This window comes from Gymnoscopelus braueri, assembly GCF_963280865.1.
Source record: "Gymnoscopelus braueri genome assembly, chromosome: 9".
Taxonomy (NCBI): Eukaryota; Metazoa; Chordata; class Actinopteri; order Myctophiformes; family Myctophidae; genus Gymnoscopelus; species Gymnoscopelus braueri.
Genome location: NC_137610.1, coordinates 45,569,646 through 45,587,814, shown reverse-complemented (window position 1 = coordinate 45,587,814; position 18,169 = coordinate 45,569,646). Strand labels below are relative to the sequence as shown.

General features: G+C 44.1%; 1 protein-coding gene across 1 annotated transcript in view; it reads right to left on the bottom strand.

The window, feature by feature from the left end:
* Positions 1-2,601: 2,601 nt before the first annotated feature.
* Positions 2,602-18,169, bottom strand: part of hipk2 (homeodomain interacting protein kinase 2) — a 148,441-nt gene continuing 132,873 nt past the window's right edge. Inside the window, exons 12-16 of the mRNA XM_080437405.1 lie at positions 16,395-16,580; positions 15,204-15,632; positions 13,827-14,122; positions 12,913-13,073; positions 2,602-11,311 (exon numbers count right to left, since the gene is read on the bottom strand). Of these exons, the coding sequence (XP_080293531.1) occupies positions 10,808-11,311; positions 12,913-13,073; positions 13,827-14,122; positions 15,204-15,632; positions 16,395-16,580 (1,576 nt within the window). The 3' untranslated portion in view covers positions 2,602-10,807. The remainder of the gene's footprint in view (positions 11,312-12,912; positions 13,074-13,826; positions 14,123-15,203; positions 15,633-16,394; positions 16,581-18,169) is intronic.

Below are 18,169 nucleotides of genomic sequence, written 5' to 3'. Positions count from 1 at the left end.
TTCAAGTTCCTCGGAGTACACATCGAGGAGGACCTCAAATGGGAGACGCACACCACACACGTGAGGAAAAAGGCTCAGCAGCGACTGTACTGGCTCCGCCGCCTGAAGAAGCTCGGAGTAGGACGTCGCATCCTCAGGCTGTATTACAACAGTTCTGTTGAAGGCATCCTAACAGGCTGTGTCACGGCCTGGTACGGGAACTGCACTGCCCGAGAAAAGATCAGCCTACAGCGAGTAGTGCGATCGGCAGAGCGGATAATGGGAATCGAGCTCCCAGCGCTCCAGGAACTGTACAAAAAGCGGTGCGTGGTCAAAGCCAAGCGCATCATCAAGGACAAGCACCACCCAAGTCACAGACTGTTCAAACCCCTACAACGACCGCGACCGGGCAAGGGGCTCTACCGCAGTATCAAGAGTTCCACCACCAGGTTCTGGTGCAGTTTTAACCCGGCTGCTGTCAGGATGCTGAATGAGGCATAAGCCTTGTTCAGCAGCCTGACAGCAGGCGGTGCAAAACTTTTCTGGCTCTTCCTGAACACACCTGTGGATTATACCAGGGACAATGACTTGGACTTAGCTCCCCCTCGGACACACCTGTGGACTACACCAGGTACAAATGACTTTTTTGTTGCACTCCCTCATGGAGCTACTTGCGGATTATACTAGGGTCAGTCCACCCTAGGTGGACACGCACTGACCTTTTGCACCTTAATCCCATGTATAACGCACTGACTTTTTTTGTTTTTTATTGTGCTCTTTTTTTTCTCTAAGCACCTTAACGTCCATATGTATATCATGCACAGTATAAGTATAACATGCACAGTATACATACATTGCTGCTATGCTCAGGCACCTTAGTTTTTTATTATCTCAGGTACTTTGTAAATATGTAGATAACTTGTCTGGCCTTCTGTTGCTCTCTTGTTTTGATCTCCTTCCCACTTGCCCCCCACCCCTCTTCTTCTCCCCCCCCCCTCTTCTTTCTATGGAAATTAACGTTGCGATGGGAACGATGTACAAAAACGAATTTCACCCACTTCTTTACCTTGTAAACCTGTGATGTGACAATAAAACTGATTCTGATTCTGATTCTGATTCTGTCCTGGTCCATTGGAGATCTCAACCAGTCTTGTGTTTAGAGCCCACCAATCAGTGATGGACAGTAACTAAATACATTTACTTCAGTACTATAACTTAAAGGACGACTTCACCCATTTTCAACCTATCTTCATGTAATTGGTCCTCACTAATGCTCATTATGATATGGCACTTTTGTAATATGGCATTTTTGTCTAAACTGCAGGTTTTCTATTACTGAAAAGTTATTATGCTATAATGGAAGCCATTGTTCTCGCGTTAATAAAAATAGAAATAAAAAATGAGAGAGAAAAAAAACTGCCTAAGGATGATGTCACTGGTAGGAGGGATTCTGAAGTGTCCACAGCCCTCCTCTGAGAACCAGACGAGTAGATTTATTTTTTACCTTTTTATCATGAGCATTAGTGGGGACCAATTATTTGAAGATAGGTTGAAAATGGGTGAAGTGGCCCTTTAAGTAATTTTTCTGAGTATCTGTACCTTACTCGAGAATTTGTATTTTTGGATACTTGTGACTTTAACTCCACTGAACAAAGATGAATATTGTACTTTTGAATCCACTACATTTCTAGCAAGAGAAAAGTACATTATGAATTAACCACTTAAGCCCCATTTCAAGTGTGGTGAAAATGAAAGAGCTTCAAGCTCACAATGCGTCGCGACACACGTTGTGAGCTTGTAGATCTACTATTTTCGGTGTGTGACGCACCTAAGGACAGGCATAACTCAAACCCCAACCCTTAAACCTAACCTCTAAATGTCTAATCCTAATCCTAACCTCTAAACGTCTAATCCTAACCCTAACCTCTAAATGTCTAATCCTAATCCTAACCTGAATCTTTTTCCTAATTGTAAGCCCAACTCCCCAAAGGCATAAAACAACCATTTCTCCTGTGAGGACCAGGAAAATTGTCCTCATAATATCTATTTCTCTAATTCTACCAGTGGTTGAAAAAGGTTTTTTACTTAAGTAAAAGTATCACTACTGCAATGTATAAGTAATCTGTAAAGTAAAGAGAGTGAAGAGTAAAAGTACAAAAGGATTACTATCAAAATGTACTTAAAGTACCAAAAGTAGAAAGAACTCATTATCCAGAATGTCCCATTTCACAATTTTACAAATGTATAAAATGTATACAAATCTTTTGAAAATAGCAGATCTACAAGCTCACAATGCGTCACATCGAGATGCATTGTGAGCTTGTAAAACGGCTATTTTCAAATAGTGGAAATGTATATAGGGCTGAAGTGGTTAGTGTATGTTTTGTAATAATAATCAGAATCCACAAAGTAACTAGCAACTAAAACTTTAAAATATTTGTAGTGGAGTATTGAGTACAATATTGTCTCTGAGATGTAGTGGAGTAGAAGTAAAAGTATCGAAAATTGGAAATACTCCAGTAAAGTAAAAGAACCTCAAAATTGTACTTAAGTACAGTACTTGAGTACTACTTTACACCACTGCGCACACACACACACAACGAGACAAGACAAAGAGACCGGTGCCGTGACTTAACAGTTTAATGTAAATCCAAGACAAAGTGTGATTACATTTTTCTACACATATACAATATGCATATGTGAGCATACAAATTTCTCATTAATAACTCGATTCACCTCGGAGACCGAAAAAATGATCAAAAGTAACAGTGAATAACAAGCTATAACATAGTTCACCACAAACGCCAGCCCCCTCTCACCCTACAGTTAGTAAAGAGGACAATTAAAATAACTATATTCTTCTATTTGACCAAGGTGTCTGCCTGTTAAAATCCTCCTTGTAAGATTCACAATGCTATCATTAGTCTTTTTTTTTTCTTTTCGAAGCCTAATATAAATTCACTCCATTTTTCTACAACGAAAATGATTAAAGATAAGCACACAACATCATAATGGCAACACAAGCGCTTAATAGCAAGTACTCAATGTGTTAGGAGGTTTTAATTAATCATTCTTCTTATTGTCATTATCATATTTATTTTAAACATTCTATAAAGCCAGTAAAATATCCATTCTCGTAACATACTTAATATAATTAGGCTAAGAAATAGGGTATACATAGAACGCTACATAAACGGATTGAAATAATGAGACATCACACCCCAAATAAACAACAACAAAAAAAGTAAATGAGAGACAATCAACAAATATGTATACTATGAAAATACTACAGCACACGTTAGCTTTATCGACAAAGAATGAGATTTCACACCGTTGAGAAACCGTACAGCAATGGACACAAAAGGCGGTCAGGGTTTGATGCTCTCTTAGGTCTTAATTTCACCACTTGAGCCCTAATTTATACTTAGTCGCATGACGGTGTCATGAAATGTTTTGAAAATGTGTGATAATTTTGTATAGATTTTTTTAAATCTTTCACCTATATGACATGCCCAAAAAAGGGACGCCAGGGTTATGGAGTTAAGAGAAACTTTACAAAAGGCAAATTTATACCTCATTGAATGAAAAATGTAAAGTGTTTGCTGTAAAATACGACATTTGTGTTGCACGACACAGCGAGTCGACGGTATAAATTACGCATAAGTGTATGCTGTTGTGCAAACACTACAAAGAGCTCCAGTACATAATGGCTACAGTAGTTTACTGCTGTAGTTTTGAGCTGTACAGTTCAATGTGGTAGTTTTGTAGATAGCCCTACAGTAGTGTACTGTTGTCATTTTGAGATGTACTGACAAGGTTTATATACTGTACTGTGACTCAAACCAAACCCCACAGGTAGGGTGTTATTTATACTAGGGAAAAATGGCATTTCAAATATGGTTCTGATGAGCAAAACACAAGAGGAATATATGTATTTTCTGCTGCACAAGCAGGTGTAATTTGACTTTCAACGTAGGTTTCATCTGACACCTCCAGATTCAATTCAGTGCTAATGTAACTCTGACAGTGTGTAATGTAACCAAATGGACGGTTACATTTATAAGCTGACGGAGTTAAAGTCGATAAATTAACACTGAGGATTTTCATGACAGATGAGATATCTCTCTTTGGTTCCGGCTCTCTGGAGCTAGACGTGAAAAGAAATTTTTTGAAAGACCTTACATTGGCCCAAATTGGGGAAATCGTCTGCTAGTAGATTAGAATAATTTTTTTGGTTCTGAAGTTAAGCTAATTGTGACATTTTGATGCCCCACCGCCCACCAGTGACGGCATCAAACCGTGACCACCTCACCCTGAATTCCCCCAAAGAAAAGCCAGCGAGAAGGAGTGGATCTCCTCAACGAAAGGTAAAAACAAAACAACAAAAACATCAACAAAGAAACATACAACTCTCAAACAACCTAGCCCCATCTGCGACCTCCCCGTCCGCTGTGGCTCCGGGACTCTGTGACAAAAAGTTAAGATCTGTCTGGGGGGACAGACAGATCTTACGTGTACCAAATAAATTTGGTACAAGCTGCCAAAGAAACCCATTTAAAAGGTTGTTGTAATTCTACCAGGCTTTAGCTTTACATTTTTGATACGAGGTTCAGAAAATATTACGAATTTGACTGTTTCGCCCCCACTCTCAGCCAGATCTTAACTTTATGTGACCGAGTCCTGGAGTTACAGGGGAAGCGGAGGTCACAGATAGGGCCAGCTAACAACACCCATCCTTAATCCCTGTTTCACATTGGGAGGCAGTTGCAAATCTTACCAAAATAACTGAAACATAACATGAGCTGAGGGGCACGACGGGGCTGTCTGATTCTATTCATGTTCCTCCTGCTAAGCTTCAAGTCATTTCTGAGGAGTTTGGCCAGAGAAGACTAACGTACTGTAGCACTGTGTGTGTGTGTGTGTGTGTGTGTGTGTGTGTGTGTGTGCGTGTGCTGTGCCTTTTCTTGTTTTTCTTGGAATGTTTCTCAACGTTCAGAATCACACACTGCGGGCAAAGTTTGGAAGTGTGACACACGTCTTGTGTGTAGTTTGAGTAATAACAAATAGCAAAGCTGTAAAAACACCAGGGGCGTCGTCGGGCCGCTTCGCGCAGCTGTCTCTAATTCAAACCACACCTTTTAAAGCTTCGAGGGTACTGTTGGTTATTTGGAAGGCAGTTATTCTAACATTAAAATTGCTAGTCTTGGGGAGGCTATGCTCAACTCGCAACGAGCAAAAGGACACCTTCACTCTCTACTTAAGCACATTTTGGTAATCGTAAGGTCACTCCGTCTACATTAATGCTCGTACTTCTTATTCGTCTTTTTCATGAAACACAAAACATAGGCTAACGTAATAATATGAAACAGGGTGGTAAACAAACGTTATTATCACACACATCCAGAAGTTATTTTTCCATTGACAAGATGTTGAGAGTGTAAGGGCATCTCTTAGCTTGAGTTTTAAGATCCTTTCTTTTTTTTCCTTTTTTTTTCTTTTTTACTCGCATTATAATAGGAGGAGTTTTACTAATCTTTTCATGAGTTCTTTTGTATTACTAGTAAATCATTGCTGGATCACATTTATAAATTATTGCATCATGCATGGTCACAAATGATGTCGAAATCTAATTCAAACGAAAATGGTCACCCAGTGAGAAAGGTCTAAAGCATCTCAGATGTTGCAGGTCATATAATACATTCATTTTGTGCAGGTGACCACATTTGTAAAGGTATTGTTGGTATATTTTTGATTAATTTACTTTACAGGTCATTCCATTCCATGACACGCTAACTTAAAACATCATATTTTCTTTTTGTACAAATTCATTTTCTTACAACATTGATAAAGCTACAACATCGACAATGTAAAAAAACCAAAACAACGACTTGTATATAAAACGATTTGGAGAGAAGTTAGATATTTAGTGAACAAATTAACTGATCACAACATGATGTATTTAGGGGCAAAGAGTGATTAATAATCAGATTTAAAAAAACGTCAATGTACAGAAACACTGGCAACTCTAAACAAAAAGACTACAGGGTGTGTGTGCTTTGTGTATGTATATCCTTTATATCACATGCACACCAATATTTGCTGGAGGGGCAGAAATGACACGTCCATTAACGTACTTGTAAAGCGTTTTATCGAAGATGGTTTTAATGCAGAACTTATTGCCTAGCTACTGTAGCAAGCGAGTGTGAAGGGGGGGGGGTGTTGCTAGTACTGTGACGTGCTGTACATTGTTAAGTGTGTTGTTGAAGTCTTTGGTGGGAGGAGAGAATATATAGTCTGAGTATGACAGCGATGTCCCCATGGTGACTGAGAACGGGGACCAGACCAGACAGCAGTGTACTATGGGTATAAAGCCAGATTCCCCTCGAACAGTGGAATGTTTCAGTAGTCTGCCTCGTGATCGAGGAGCCAAAAGAAAAAAATGAAAAACTATTTCAATGGAAAACCCATCTCCCTTATCTGTGTGTGTGTGCTTGCTCAGGCCCCCAGATGACCTCATGTGAATAAAGCAAACACAAGCTAAATCGAAATCACACCAAAAATGGAACATAAAAGAATGGCGTAACCAGCAATGTTCTAATACGTAATATCACATCTTTGACTGCCAGGATCCTAAGGCATGCTGGAGCTACTGGGTGGGGGGGGGGGGGGGGTATTGGTGAAAAAAGTACCAGGGTGACGAGGCCTCTGTTGGGCCCATCAGGAGTTTTCATCGAGGTTAGAGGATTGCTGGGTTGTTGTTGTTTTTTGTTTTATTTTAAGCCGGGGTGTTTGCATACTCAAGTCTACAGTGAGCTACCTACAAGGGCCCCATTGGATTATCATCAGCTCAACACCGATAATAACGATCATCGTCAGTGTTGGAACACTTTACACCTCCATTGAATACTACATATTACTGTACAAACAACCCCCAGGTTACAAATAAAATAAAATAAAAATAAATGAGCCTGACATAGATTAATAAAATTACACACCGAGAGAACATCCACAAGAATTATTGCAACAATCTCTAAAAATAAACACAACATACCTACAGCCACGTAAATGTTCAGTCTAATGTAAAGAAGAAGAAGAGACCGAAGAAAAAAAAATCACTTCAAATGCAAGTACTGTGGCATACCATGGCGGGGGAAAGGGAAGGCTTTCACTAAAGCCACTAGCAGTTCTGACGCGCCCACTTCAATGAAGACAAAAATAACAAAAGGAGAGTAGATCGTATTCATTGGCTATAAGGAAATGACGTCTGTTAAATCAAGCAGCAAACACACAAAGCGACAGCCCTATTGGTCACCTATATGTACTGTATGTGTTCAGGTGGTGTGGCCACGTCGTCTGCGATGTACTGTACCTGGTTCCAAGACAAGTGACAATAAAAAAGACCATGCTGATCTTCCAGAAGATGCCCTTCCAGGTGTACACTGTGGAACTTCCCTTCTGTTCCACGTTGATGTTAGCTCCAAAGTGCTAACCAAACGCTCACAGCAGAACAATCCAAATAACTTCCATATATCTGCCCTGAAAAACGACAACATCAACAAAAAAAGCCTTGCGTCAGAGTTAAGACTACATTTTATGCTTCGGCGAACACCTTTTTGTTTCCTGACGGAAATACGCCATATTCGTTCGCCGAAGCTTTCAATTGGGCTCCATATAGGTGTGCATTTCTGCGGTGCACCCCCCTGCGGCTCCAACCAACCACCCGGGCTCAGTGTTTACAACCAACCTGCTCAGTGCCAACATGCTAATCTTTTAGTCCCGTTTACGATAAGGAATATTTCATCCAGCGCTCCGCGTCCATGGTCCCTACGTAAACCAATCTCTACCAGCCCTTCGCTCACTCGCGCCTACACAGAATCCCTCTCAAAAAGCCCTCTGCACCTCTCTACCTCTCCACCGCAAACCAGGCTTTCTCTGGCCTCACAGGATCGCCGCCACTTCCCACCAGGCTAGCTTTTTAGCCTTTTTAAGAACGACGTCTATTGCGGCTCGAACAAAATACCGAAACCCGATTCCCCCTCGCCTAATAAATGATAACGGATCGTAATCTCCTGTTATTACTTTTGAACATCACATTCTGCTGTTCTGCGTTTTACAGGTGTCCAAACAGATCGTTGTGCTAATGACTCTGCTCTGTAAATCCCTGTGTGTTAAATTCCCTTGTTCGATGAATACAAAAACAAAAGAACAGCAACAAATATATTCCAAACTAAAGCCACATTATGGGTACCACTCTAGTAGAGTCTTACAGCTATACTGTACATGTTTTTATATTTACATTTATATCCAGAACAAACCAAAACTAATAATTGATCTAACGACTTTGGTTAAGTACCCCCCAGGCAAGTTACCTCATGCACGCGTAATATTAAAATAGCTCAGTTTTGATTTCGAACTCTTGACGTTAATCATCGTCATCTATATGTATGTTTGTCGTTAAGGACAAGAAACAGCAAGGGCCGAGCTTACACCTGGAAGAGAGCTACGGTACAACTGAACCAGGGAACCATGTCTCTCTCTCTCTCTCTCTCTCTCTCTCTTTCTCTCTCCCCAATTTATGGTCCGTCGTCCGTCGGTGACGGTGTCACGCGCCAAGAAATAGGCGATCCATAAGCTCACAACACGTCATGGATGTGATGCATTATGAGCTTGTAGATCAGCCGTTTTTGGCATGCGACACCGACATACGCGATGTGTAAATCAGGCTTCAGGGCACTAGTCACACATCACAAGTGTTGTAGCCAACGCATGCCGCCGCGTCAGACGCGCATATTTCCCCATGTTGTCTTGTGGGTTGTGGGCAGTGCTGGGTTTTTCTGGTGTGTGTAGTTTGTTTGACTTACGTTGGTGTGTTTTTTTCCGACCGAAAGGAAACTACAAGCGGCTTGCCTGCCAATCGGGGTCAACCGCGGCACTTCTTTCCTATCGGTTGGAGTTCACCAACGTTGAACTCCACGCTCCAAGCGCGTTGAAATCGCCGTGCCAAAACTCCGCAACCATAAGCTCCACCCCCCCTTGCTCCCATGAGAATGGAAGTGAAACGGGAAGGTGACTATAGGGCTGCCAAGTGCCAACTACCTGAAATTCAACTTGTTGTATATGAGCTGTTTGAACTTGTAAGATGTGTGTCATTGATAGATTCCCCCAAAAATAAAGAACAACGCGTGTCTTTTAGTTTCAAAATAAGGGACGTATTCCGTATATTTCAAAGGGACGGTTGGCAACCCTAAAGGTGACGCATCTTGAAGTGTGTGTGTGACCGTGCCCTCAGTACAGCTATAGCCTCATGGTGGCTGTCTCAGTGTCCGAGCCAAGTAAACTGTGTCTTTATATCTGTAAGGCACTACGAGGGAAAGAGGGTCAAACCTATAGACGAAACGGAGGGTTTTTGGAGAAGGAGGAGGAGGAGCTACACACACACACACACACACACACACACACACACACACACACACATGGCTGACAGTAGCACACACAGACAATCACGTTGTACATGCCTATGTTATTATAACAACTTTGTGCAATCACAATGAAGAAGAAAAAAGAGGAACAAATAAATCTATTGGTATCGGGGAGGACGAAACGAAAACAAAAAGAAAAACAAAGAAAACGTTTTCTTCATAAAACAATTAAACGGGTGCAGACTTGCTACATTCTAAGAACGGGGCCCAGCTAAGACACCTATAGCTAAAACTGAAGTATCGTCATAAAGGTAAAACGTAAAAGAGAAAGTTATCTATAAATACACTACAAAGTTTGTTTTGTCTTCTATTGGTTATATTTCCAGACGCCTCCGTAGCCGGAGAAGGGTGGGGGGTAGGGGGTGGGGTGGGCGGGTAGCCCCATCGCCCCCCCTGTCGCCACCGTTAATGATTTGGAAATATTTTTAAGACAGTTCAAGGCCATCGACATTTTTATTAATTTTTTTTTTCTTTGAACAGCAGCAGGTTTTCGTATTTCACCGTCTCCCAATTCTTCTTGGGAATCCAAACTTCCAGAGAGTTAACCCCTGTTCAACAGTCACTTCCCTATTTTTAAGAGGGCGAGGAAAAACAAAAAAAATGCAAAACAAAATTTAAATAAAACAACTGATTCCGTCGCAGGAAACGGAAAAACCTCCGCCTCTCCCGAGGAGAAGGCCTCTTTTCCAGAGACCTCGCTGTAAAATGCACGGGACGTTACTTTCTCCAGAAAGCAAAGCACAAAACAAAGAGAAAAGGGGGAACGAAATCCCCCCAAAAAAACAAAAAAAACTAGAACTGGCCAAAATAAAACAAAATCCAAAACCAACAGAAAACCCCTTGAACTGCCCCTCTTAAATCCCACCCCTCTTGTTTCCTTCTGGAGGGGCCGTGTATCCTTTCTCTTTTTTAATTCCCTCTTTCCTCTCTGTTAGTCGTATATAATCTTCAAGTTAAACATGACAGTTTGACGAGGATTTGCAACGTTCCTCCGTCTCTGTTTGTGTCTGAGGTTTGGGGGGAGGTCCGGGGTGGTGGTAGGTAGGGGGAGTCTGGGGGGCAGCAGCAGCAGCAGTGCTGGGTTCGAGGCTCTCCAGTGTCTGCCAGTGTCTGGTTCTATAGAGCAGTGGTTCTCAAAGTGCCAGGGAGGGTTATACCAGGGGGCCTGTGACTCCCCGAGAGCGTCCAAATGGAACCGAATGTTTGGGTTCCATTTGTACGTTCTCAACAAGTTGAATTAACACTGAGGACTTTACAGTGTAATCGGGGGTCCAAAAAAAAAATCAAAAAAATCATATCAAACTGGGGGTTCCTTTGAAATTCAAAAACAGTTTTGAGAATCACTGGGTCTAGAGGTAAGGGTACTGGTTGACCTTGGTGGGGCTCAGCGGGTATCCAGTGTAGACGGCGGAGGCCGGCGAGGCGCTGATGTAGGCCTGGTGGTGGTGGTGGTGGGCGAACTGGGCCTGGTACTGGCTGTGGTGCAGCGTGGGCGACGGCAGCACGCGGTGGCCCATGCCGACGGGCACCTGGTGCACGATGCTGCCCGGCGGGTAGCTGGCGTGGTGCTGGACGCCGTGGTGGAGCGCCGACCCCTGCACCAGGTGCGCCACGGTGCCGGTGGAGCCCAGGGCGGCGGGCGCCGCCGTCGTGTAGGCGTAGAGGTGCGGCTGGCCCGGCAGGTGCGTGGCGGTCAGGTGCGGGTGCGGGAGCGCGTGCACGACGTTGCCCACGTTGTGGGAGGGGCTGCTGTGGTGGAAGGAGTAGGGGGCCTGCGCGGCTATGGTGGGCGTGATGTAGGCCTGCTGGCGCCGGTGGCCTCCGCTCCGCTCGACGACCATGTGCTGCTGCGCCTGCAAAAAGCCAACGGAGACGTTGATGCTCTGTTTTTTTGTATCGATTCAATTCGATCTTTATTTCAGACCCAGGATGATCCATGATATCGCAATTAAAGACACAATAAAATAAAAATAACAGTGGTTTTAGAATGCTGGAGATTTTTAATACTTCCTCTCTGTTGTGCCTTCATATCTGTAACCCTTTTTCAACCAAACAGTTCATGGATCTTAAAGGGACTACACCATGAATTTCAACTTTTACTTATTTTTTGTGTGTTTTTGGTCTCCCCTACCTCTCTTCTATCCTCAAAAATACCCCAGTTTGAACACTCAGGCTTTCACAGCAAATCTGGGGTTTTCTGTAAATTGGTCTCAAAACAGGCCAAACTGATTTGGTTCCTCCCGTTTTTCAGTTCAAAAAAAAAAAAAAAAAAAACTTTAATTTTTTTTAATCTTTCTTATTTTTTTCTTATTTTATTTTTTTTACTTTTTCCACACAGAACCAGGAGATAACATGCATACAAACTGGCTCAATAGCGCCCCGTGCCAAACAGGACAATGTGGTATTGCAGGTAAAAGTGCTTAATAAGCCAGAGAGAAGTTAGTTGGAATGAGTATATCTGGGGCTTGATTTAGGCTCAAACCTTTTGAAAAACGTTTGAGGGACATAAACAATATGTTATTAAATATTATTATTATTTTTTAAATTCATGGTGTAGTCCCTTTAATAACTTCAGAACTTCTTAAGAAGTCCATACATACAGCAAATACATACATACATACTGTACATACAGCACATACATACGTACATTATGTATACATTATTTTCAGTGATGTGTTCTACCGTGGTACGCTGTATACGCAGTATGCCCTGTAGATTTTTTCCGTCGCCACCGTCTACATCCAAAAACTGTTCAAAACAGCGTATCTGATACGTTGATACGGTCTGATACGCTACTGCCCAGGAGTGGCTGGGGGGGGCAGCAAGAATGTGGGCTGAGTTGATGGCTTATCATGTGTGTGGCTATTGTTCTTGAGGTGATAAGTAATGGCTGCGACGGAATTCACACATTAACTCAACGACGCGAATACTAATGAAGTACTCTAATCAGGCAGTGATTAGAGTACTTCATTGGTATTCGCGTATGCGCGTCATAGCACTGCATAAAAGGCAATGAAATGTTGGTTTTAGTTCAGTCTGCTCCTGACTCTTGGAAACAATACATGGAATGAGATATTTCATTGAGGAACCACACAGTGAGCCTGAAAGCTTAAAACCACTCGTACAATGCATGCAAAATGTTTATATTAATCTTTTTTTGTGGGCAAAATTTTTACAGTTAATTAATTATAGACTAATGTGGGAGGCAGGGAATAATCATAGTATACCCTCCAAAAAAATCTAGAACACACCACTGATTATTTTTGTAGACCTTATTAATTCAGTTTCTGCTTCACCCAGCTGATGGCAAAGGATGGATCCATCCATCCATCCACCTACTCATCCATCCGTCTGTCTGTCTGTCTGTCTGTCTGTCTGTCTGTCTGTCTGTCTGTCTGTCTGTCTGTCTGTCTGTCTGTCTGTCTGTCTGTCTTCATTGGGTGTCTCTTCCTACCTGGCTGAGATTGAGAGGCTGCTGCTGGAAGGGGTGTGGCCCTGAGCGCTGCTGTCGGTAGGACACGCCTCCAGTCACGCCCCCTTGCAGGTGGTTGCTGCCAGACACCATGCTATTGGAGGACTTGAACTTGTAGGCGGAGTTCTGGTGGTTCATCGCATCTGGAATGAAAGATTGACCGAGTGAAGATATGAACGCAGTGCAGGACGGCAACACAAGGGGGCACAATAATAACCATAATCATAGAAACATGAGGAAAGAAAAGTCAGTTCAAAGCGTCTGCTGCCATGGTCTATAGTGCCATGTTGCTAACAGTTCTCAAACCAGTTAAGCTAATAGAAGAAATAGCCGATCTACACGCTCACAATGTGTCGCAATGTGATGCATTGGGAACTTGTAGATCTGCTATTTCTAAAAGTACAACTTTTTGATTTAAAAAAAATAACAATATTTTTTTTGGGGAAAGGTTTTATATTTTTAAAACAAATGTTATTGATTATTTTTATTTTATTTTTGAAAAAAAAAGAACAGGTAAAATGTTCATATGCCCAAACAGGGATGCCAGGTTGAAAGTGGTTAATAACGTAATCTAAATTGGCCATTGTATGTATTCCTACGGGCTGGGGCGGCACCTGTCAGCGGGGAGTGTTGGGCGGGAGGAGTAGGACGAAGGCTCTACATCCTCCCGGCGGGGGCTCCTCACTCGCAGGTGAGTCAGTAGAATACGACAGCAGCGACAACACACAAATGTGTGTGGGGGAAGAATTAATTGGCATAACGACTAAATTGGGGAGAAAAAGGGGTAAAAAAAAAATCGGCTACTCTAAATAAAAATAAAAATAAATAGATAGATAAAATAACGGAATCTAAAAGTGCGACAGAACCAAACAATGAGCCCTGCGTGGTTCCTCTACCTGGCATCAGCCGCTCACATTCGTTCAGGATCTCGCTGGTCTGGCTCTTGAGCGGGGGGACGATGATGGTGCGGAGGGGGTTTCCGTTGCTGTAGTTGTCCAGCATTAGCACGGTGGTCTTGCTGTCGCCGTAGCCGCCGCCGCCGCCGCTGCTGCTGTTGTTGTTGTTGTTGTTCGGGGGGTGTCTGGAGGACTCCACGCCGTAGGGGGGGCTGTTGCCGATGGAGCAGTCGGAGTCGGGCGAGTCGTGGACCGTCACGCAGCTGATGACGTTCTTCCTCTGCTTGGAAGACGAACTGGAGAAAACGCAGAGAGGACAGAGAGGGAGTGTTCGTCACCCACTGTTCACTCAAACAGTAGTAGTGGTCCGTGGCATAGTTACAGGTGGTCCATGGGAAAACGTTTCAATTATTTATCGTTGCTGTCGAGCAGAAACCTCTTATCTCCATATTTTAACCTTTTTTTTTTTTTTTTATTAGTGTAGCTTGATCAAGTAAATTAGCTTGAAGCTTGCAGATCCACAAGCTCGAAATGCGGTGCGAAGCGTTTTGAGCTTGTAGATCTGCTTATGTTCGGCAGAATACACTGTGTGTGTGTGTGCGTGTGTGTGTGTGTGTGTGTGTGTGTGTGTGTGTGTGTGTGTGTGTGTGTGTGTGTGTGTGTGTGTGTGTGTGTGTGTGTGTGTGTGTGTGTGTGTGTGTGTGTGTGTGTGTGTGTGTGTGCGTGCGTGCGTGTGTGCGTGCGTGTGAGAGAGAGTTTGTATTAATATACTTGTGAGGACCAAATGCGACGACACAAACCTGAAAATAGCCGATCTACAAGCACACAACGCGTCGGTGTGGGCTTGTAGATCTGCTATTTTTCGGCTTTAGCTTACAGTAAACAAAATCGGCGTCCTAAAATGTCCTCACAAGTATAGTAATACAAACCTGTGTGTGTGTGTGTGTGTGTGTGTGTGTGTGTATTGTGCTTTCTGCTTTGGCAATGTAAACGCATGTTTTCTCATGCCAATAAAGCCCTTTGAATTGAATTGAATTGGGTGTGTGTGTGTGTGTGTGTGTGTGTGTGTGTGTGTGTGTGTGTGTGTGTGTGTGTGTGTGTGTGTGTGTGTGTGTGTGTGTGTGTGTGTGTGTGTGTGTGTGTGTATTATGATGTATTATCTTGTGTCCTTGCTTACTGTACATCGCTCTGGATTAAGAGCGTCTGCTAAATGCCTAAACTGTAAACTGTGTGTGTGTGTCTGTCTGCTTCAGTGTGTGTGTGTGTGTGTGTGTGTGTGTGTGTGTGTGTGTGTGTGTGTGTGTGTGTGTGTGTGTGTGTGTGTGTGTGTGTGTGTGTGTGTGTGAGCGCGTGCACGTGCGCGCACACCACACTGACCTGTGGTGTGTGGTGGTGTGTTTGTGGTGGTGGTGATCGTCCTCCTCGTCCGTGTCGCTGCTGATGGTGATGATGCTGACGGCGGGGCTGGGCGTGTCGGGGATGACGATGGTCTGTCGCTGGGGGGCGCTGTGGTGGTGGTGGTTGCTGCTGTGGTGCTGCTGCTGCTGTTGCTGTTGTTGGTGGTGGTGGTGGTGCTGGTGATGCTGGTGTTCTCGGGTGGTGCTGGAAGCCTGCTCCGCTTCGCCGCCGCCGCCCCCCCATCCGCCGCAGCTCTGCGGGGGGGGCGGGGCGCAGTTGTTGAGGGCGGAGGAGCCGTTCTGGAGCACGATGGCGGCGCAGCGCGGGGGCGTGTTCTCCTTGACCCGCTTGGAGCGCTGCGGGGACAGGACGGCCTGCGAGGACGAGACCTCGTACGCCGACGTGTTTCTGTATAGGAGGAGGAGACAGACGGAGACCACCGGGGTGAGAGGGTTTCCTATACAAACCCATTGTAACTTCAAACTACATTTTAAAGAGGTGGTGCCATGTTTTTGCACTTTTTCTGTTTTTCATGTGTCTATGAGGTTGATAGAACTTCATTAAGCCCCCCGGTGGTGTTTTTATGGTGTTTTATGTCTTCTCTGACTATTTGGAGTTTCTTCCTGGAGGCTGAAACCTTGAGGGTCAAACGTGCCAATAGAGAAACAGCGCTTTAGTGACATCACAAAGCCCACACCCTCCCCCTCATTATCATAACACAACAGGTGTGGGCATGAGGAGGAGGAGGGACTAGGACAGGTGGGTGGTGCTAAGGTGGTGGAGGAGGTGCTAAGGTGAGAACCAGGTATACTTAATGCACTGGTGGGTGTGTCTACATAAAAACAACATTTTAACACTTACTGTACACTTTTTTTTTGTTGAAAAAAATCCTTACATAATAATAATACCTTATGATCAGGTTTTAGGGTTGAAAAATATCATGGCACTCCATCTTTAATAATGATGATTTAATCGAAAACACCAGTCCTTAGTTCCTTGGTGATATTGTCCTTCTAATGAGTGAGGGGGGCGTATTTTTTCAATAACTTTTTTCATTTATCTTTTATAATGTTTGGGGAAAATGAAAACATTTTGATACAATAAAAAAATTGAGGGAGAAAAAAAAAAAAAAAGTAATCGAAAAAAAAAAACATGGCCCCCTCGGTATACCTGGCAGACTGATGCTGTTTGTTCTTTTTGGAAGAGGCGGAGTTGTTGTTGTTGGTCGCCGGCTGCCTCATGACGTGAGCCACGCCCACGTTGAGAGGCTGGCTGGACGGCAGCGTGACGTGACCCGCCAGCAGAGCCCCCTGTTGCATGATGGGATTGTAATGGCCGCCATGAGGGTGGGGGTTCCTGGAACAGGAAAAAGAGCTCTGCGTTAGTTCTGTGGTGTAGGGTTGCCAACTCTGTCTTTTATTTTTTCTACAATTGTATGTATTGTGATAAGCAATGCACAAGTTTGTATGATCATGGAGGGGTAAGGGGAGACAAGGGGGGATAGCATATTACTGTTCAAATCTTTGAATCTGTATTGGCAGGAATGCGTGGGTATTGTATACTGGAATATTGTATATTGTGTGTACAGATTGTGGAATAAAATGTTTGAAAACAAACAGAATATAGCCTCTTTTTGTTCACGAGGCTCTATCCCTCATAGTGTTTCTGAGATCTTTCAAATTCACACCAGCGAGAAACGAAAACGGCCTGTATTCCCCATACAAACCAGCAGGTGGCAGCAGCCACCTTGTAACGAGTGGGGGAGGACGAAGAGGAAAGGTGAAGAGAGAATAAACGAGAGAGAGAGAGCAGGGAGGGAGGGAGGGCAGAGGAGCTGACAGCAGCAGCTGGAAAAAGAGGGAGAGAGAGATGGAGAGAGAGAGAGAGAGAGATGGGGAGACAGAGATGGAGAGAGATGAAGAGAGAGAGAGAGAGAGAGGGATGGCAAAGCTCTGCAGAGGAAGTGCGACACTTTCCCCGACTTCTCTCCGAGGACAATGGTGCTGCCATTGGACAGGAAGAGAGAGAGAGGGGAGGGAGGGAGGGAGGGAGGGGGTGGGGTGGTCTGGCCACATGAACCCGTGTACGTGTGTGTATGTGTGCGTGTGTGTGTGTGTGTGTGTGTGTGTGTGTGTGTGTGTGTGTGTGTGTGTGTGTGTGTGTGTGTGTGTGTGTGTGTGTGTGTGTGTCCTTTTTCATGCCAAGGACCCCTAAATTGATATACATTTGGCCATGGACCCCCATCTGAAAATGTTTTGTGCCAGGGACCCCCAGGAGAGATCAAAATTCTAAACAAAATTCTTAAAACACTTTCAAGATTTTTCGAAAAATGTTCAAAAATATCAGATCTACCAGCTTGCAGCGCGGCACGAAGTGACACGAGAATAGCAGATATATAGCTTGTATATCTGCTATTTTTGAATAGCCAACGTACACAACATGGATAAAGGGGGGAAAACGTATTGACACCTTTTAGCTGGGGACCCCCTGGAACCCCCTCAAGGGACCACTGGTGGTCCCCGGACCACTGGTTGAGAACCACTGACTGACGTACATGATATACCCGCGTCGGTCTTATATCATCTCCCTCCAGACTGATCCCTCCATCTCTCCATCATCTCTCCGTCCATTTATCAAGTCTTACCCCGTTGACAGGGCTCCTGCCAGACATTATGTCCTTATATGTACATATATCCCATCTCCCCCCCGAGGTAACGCACGCCGGCGCTCTTATAAAAGCACATCCCAGTGTTCACTTTAGGGACCGTTGTGATTCATGTGCCGGGCCCGGTGGCTGTCTGTCAGGGGGGGGGGGAGTAAAGCCCCCCCCCCCCCGTCTGTCAATCAGCCCCCCGATAAACCACCACACGTCTTTAATCCCACAGCCAATCTTATACCTGCTCAACCTCAGGATGACCCCTCCCCCCCGCCCGCCCGCCGCCCAC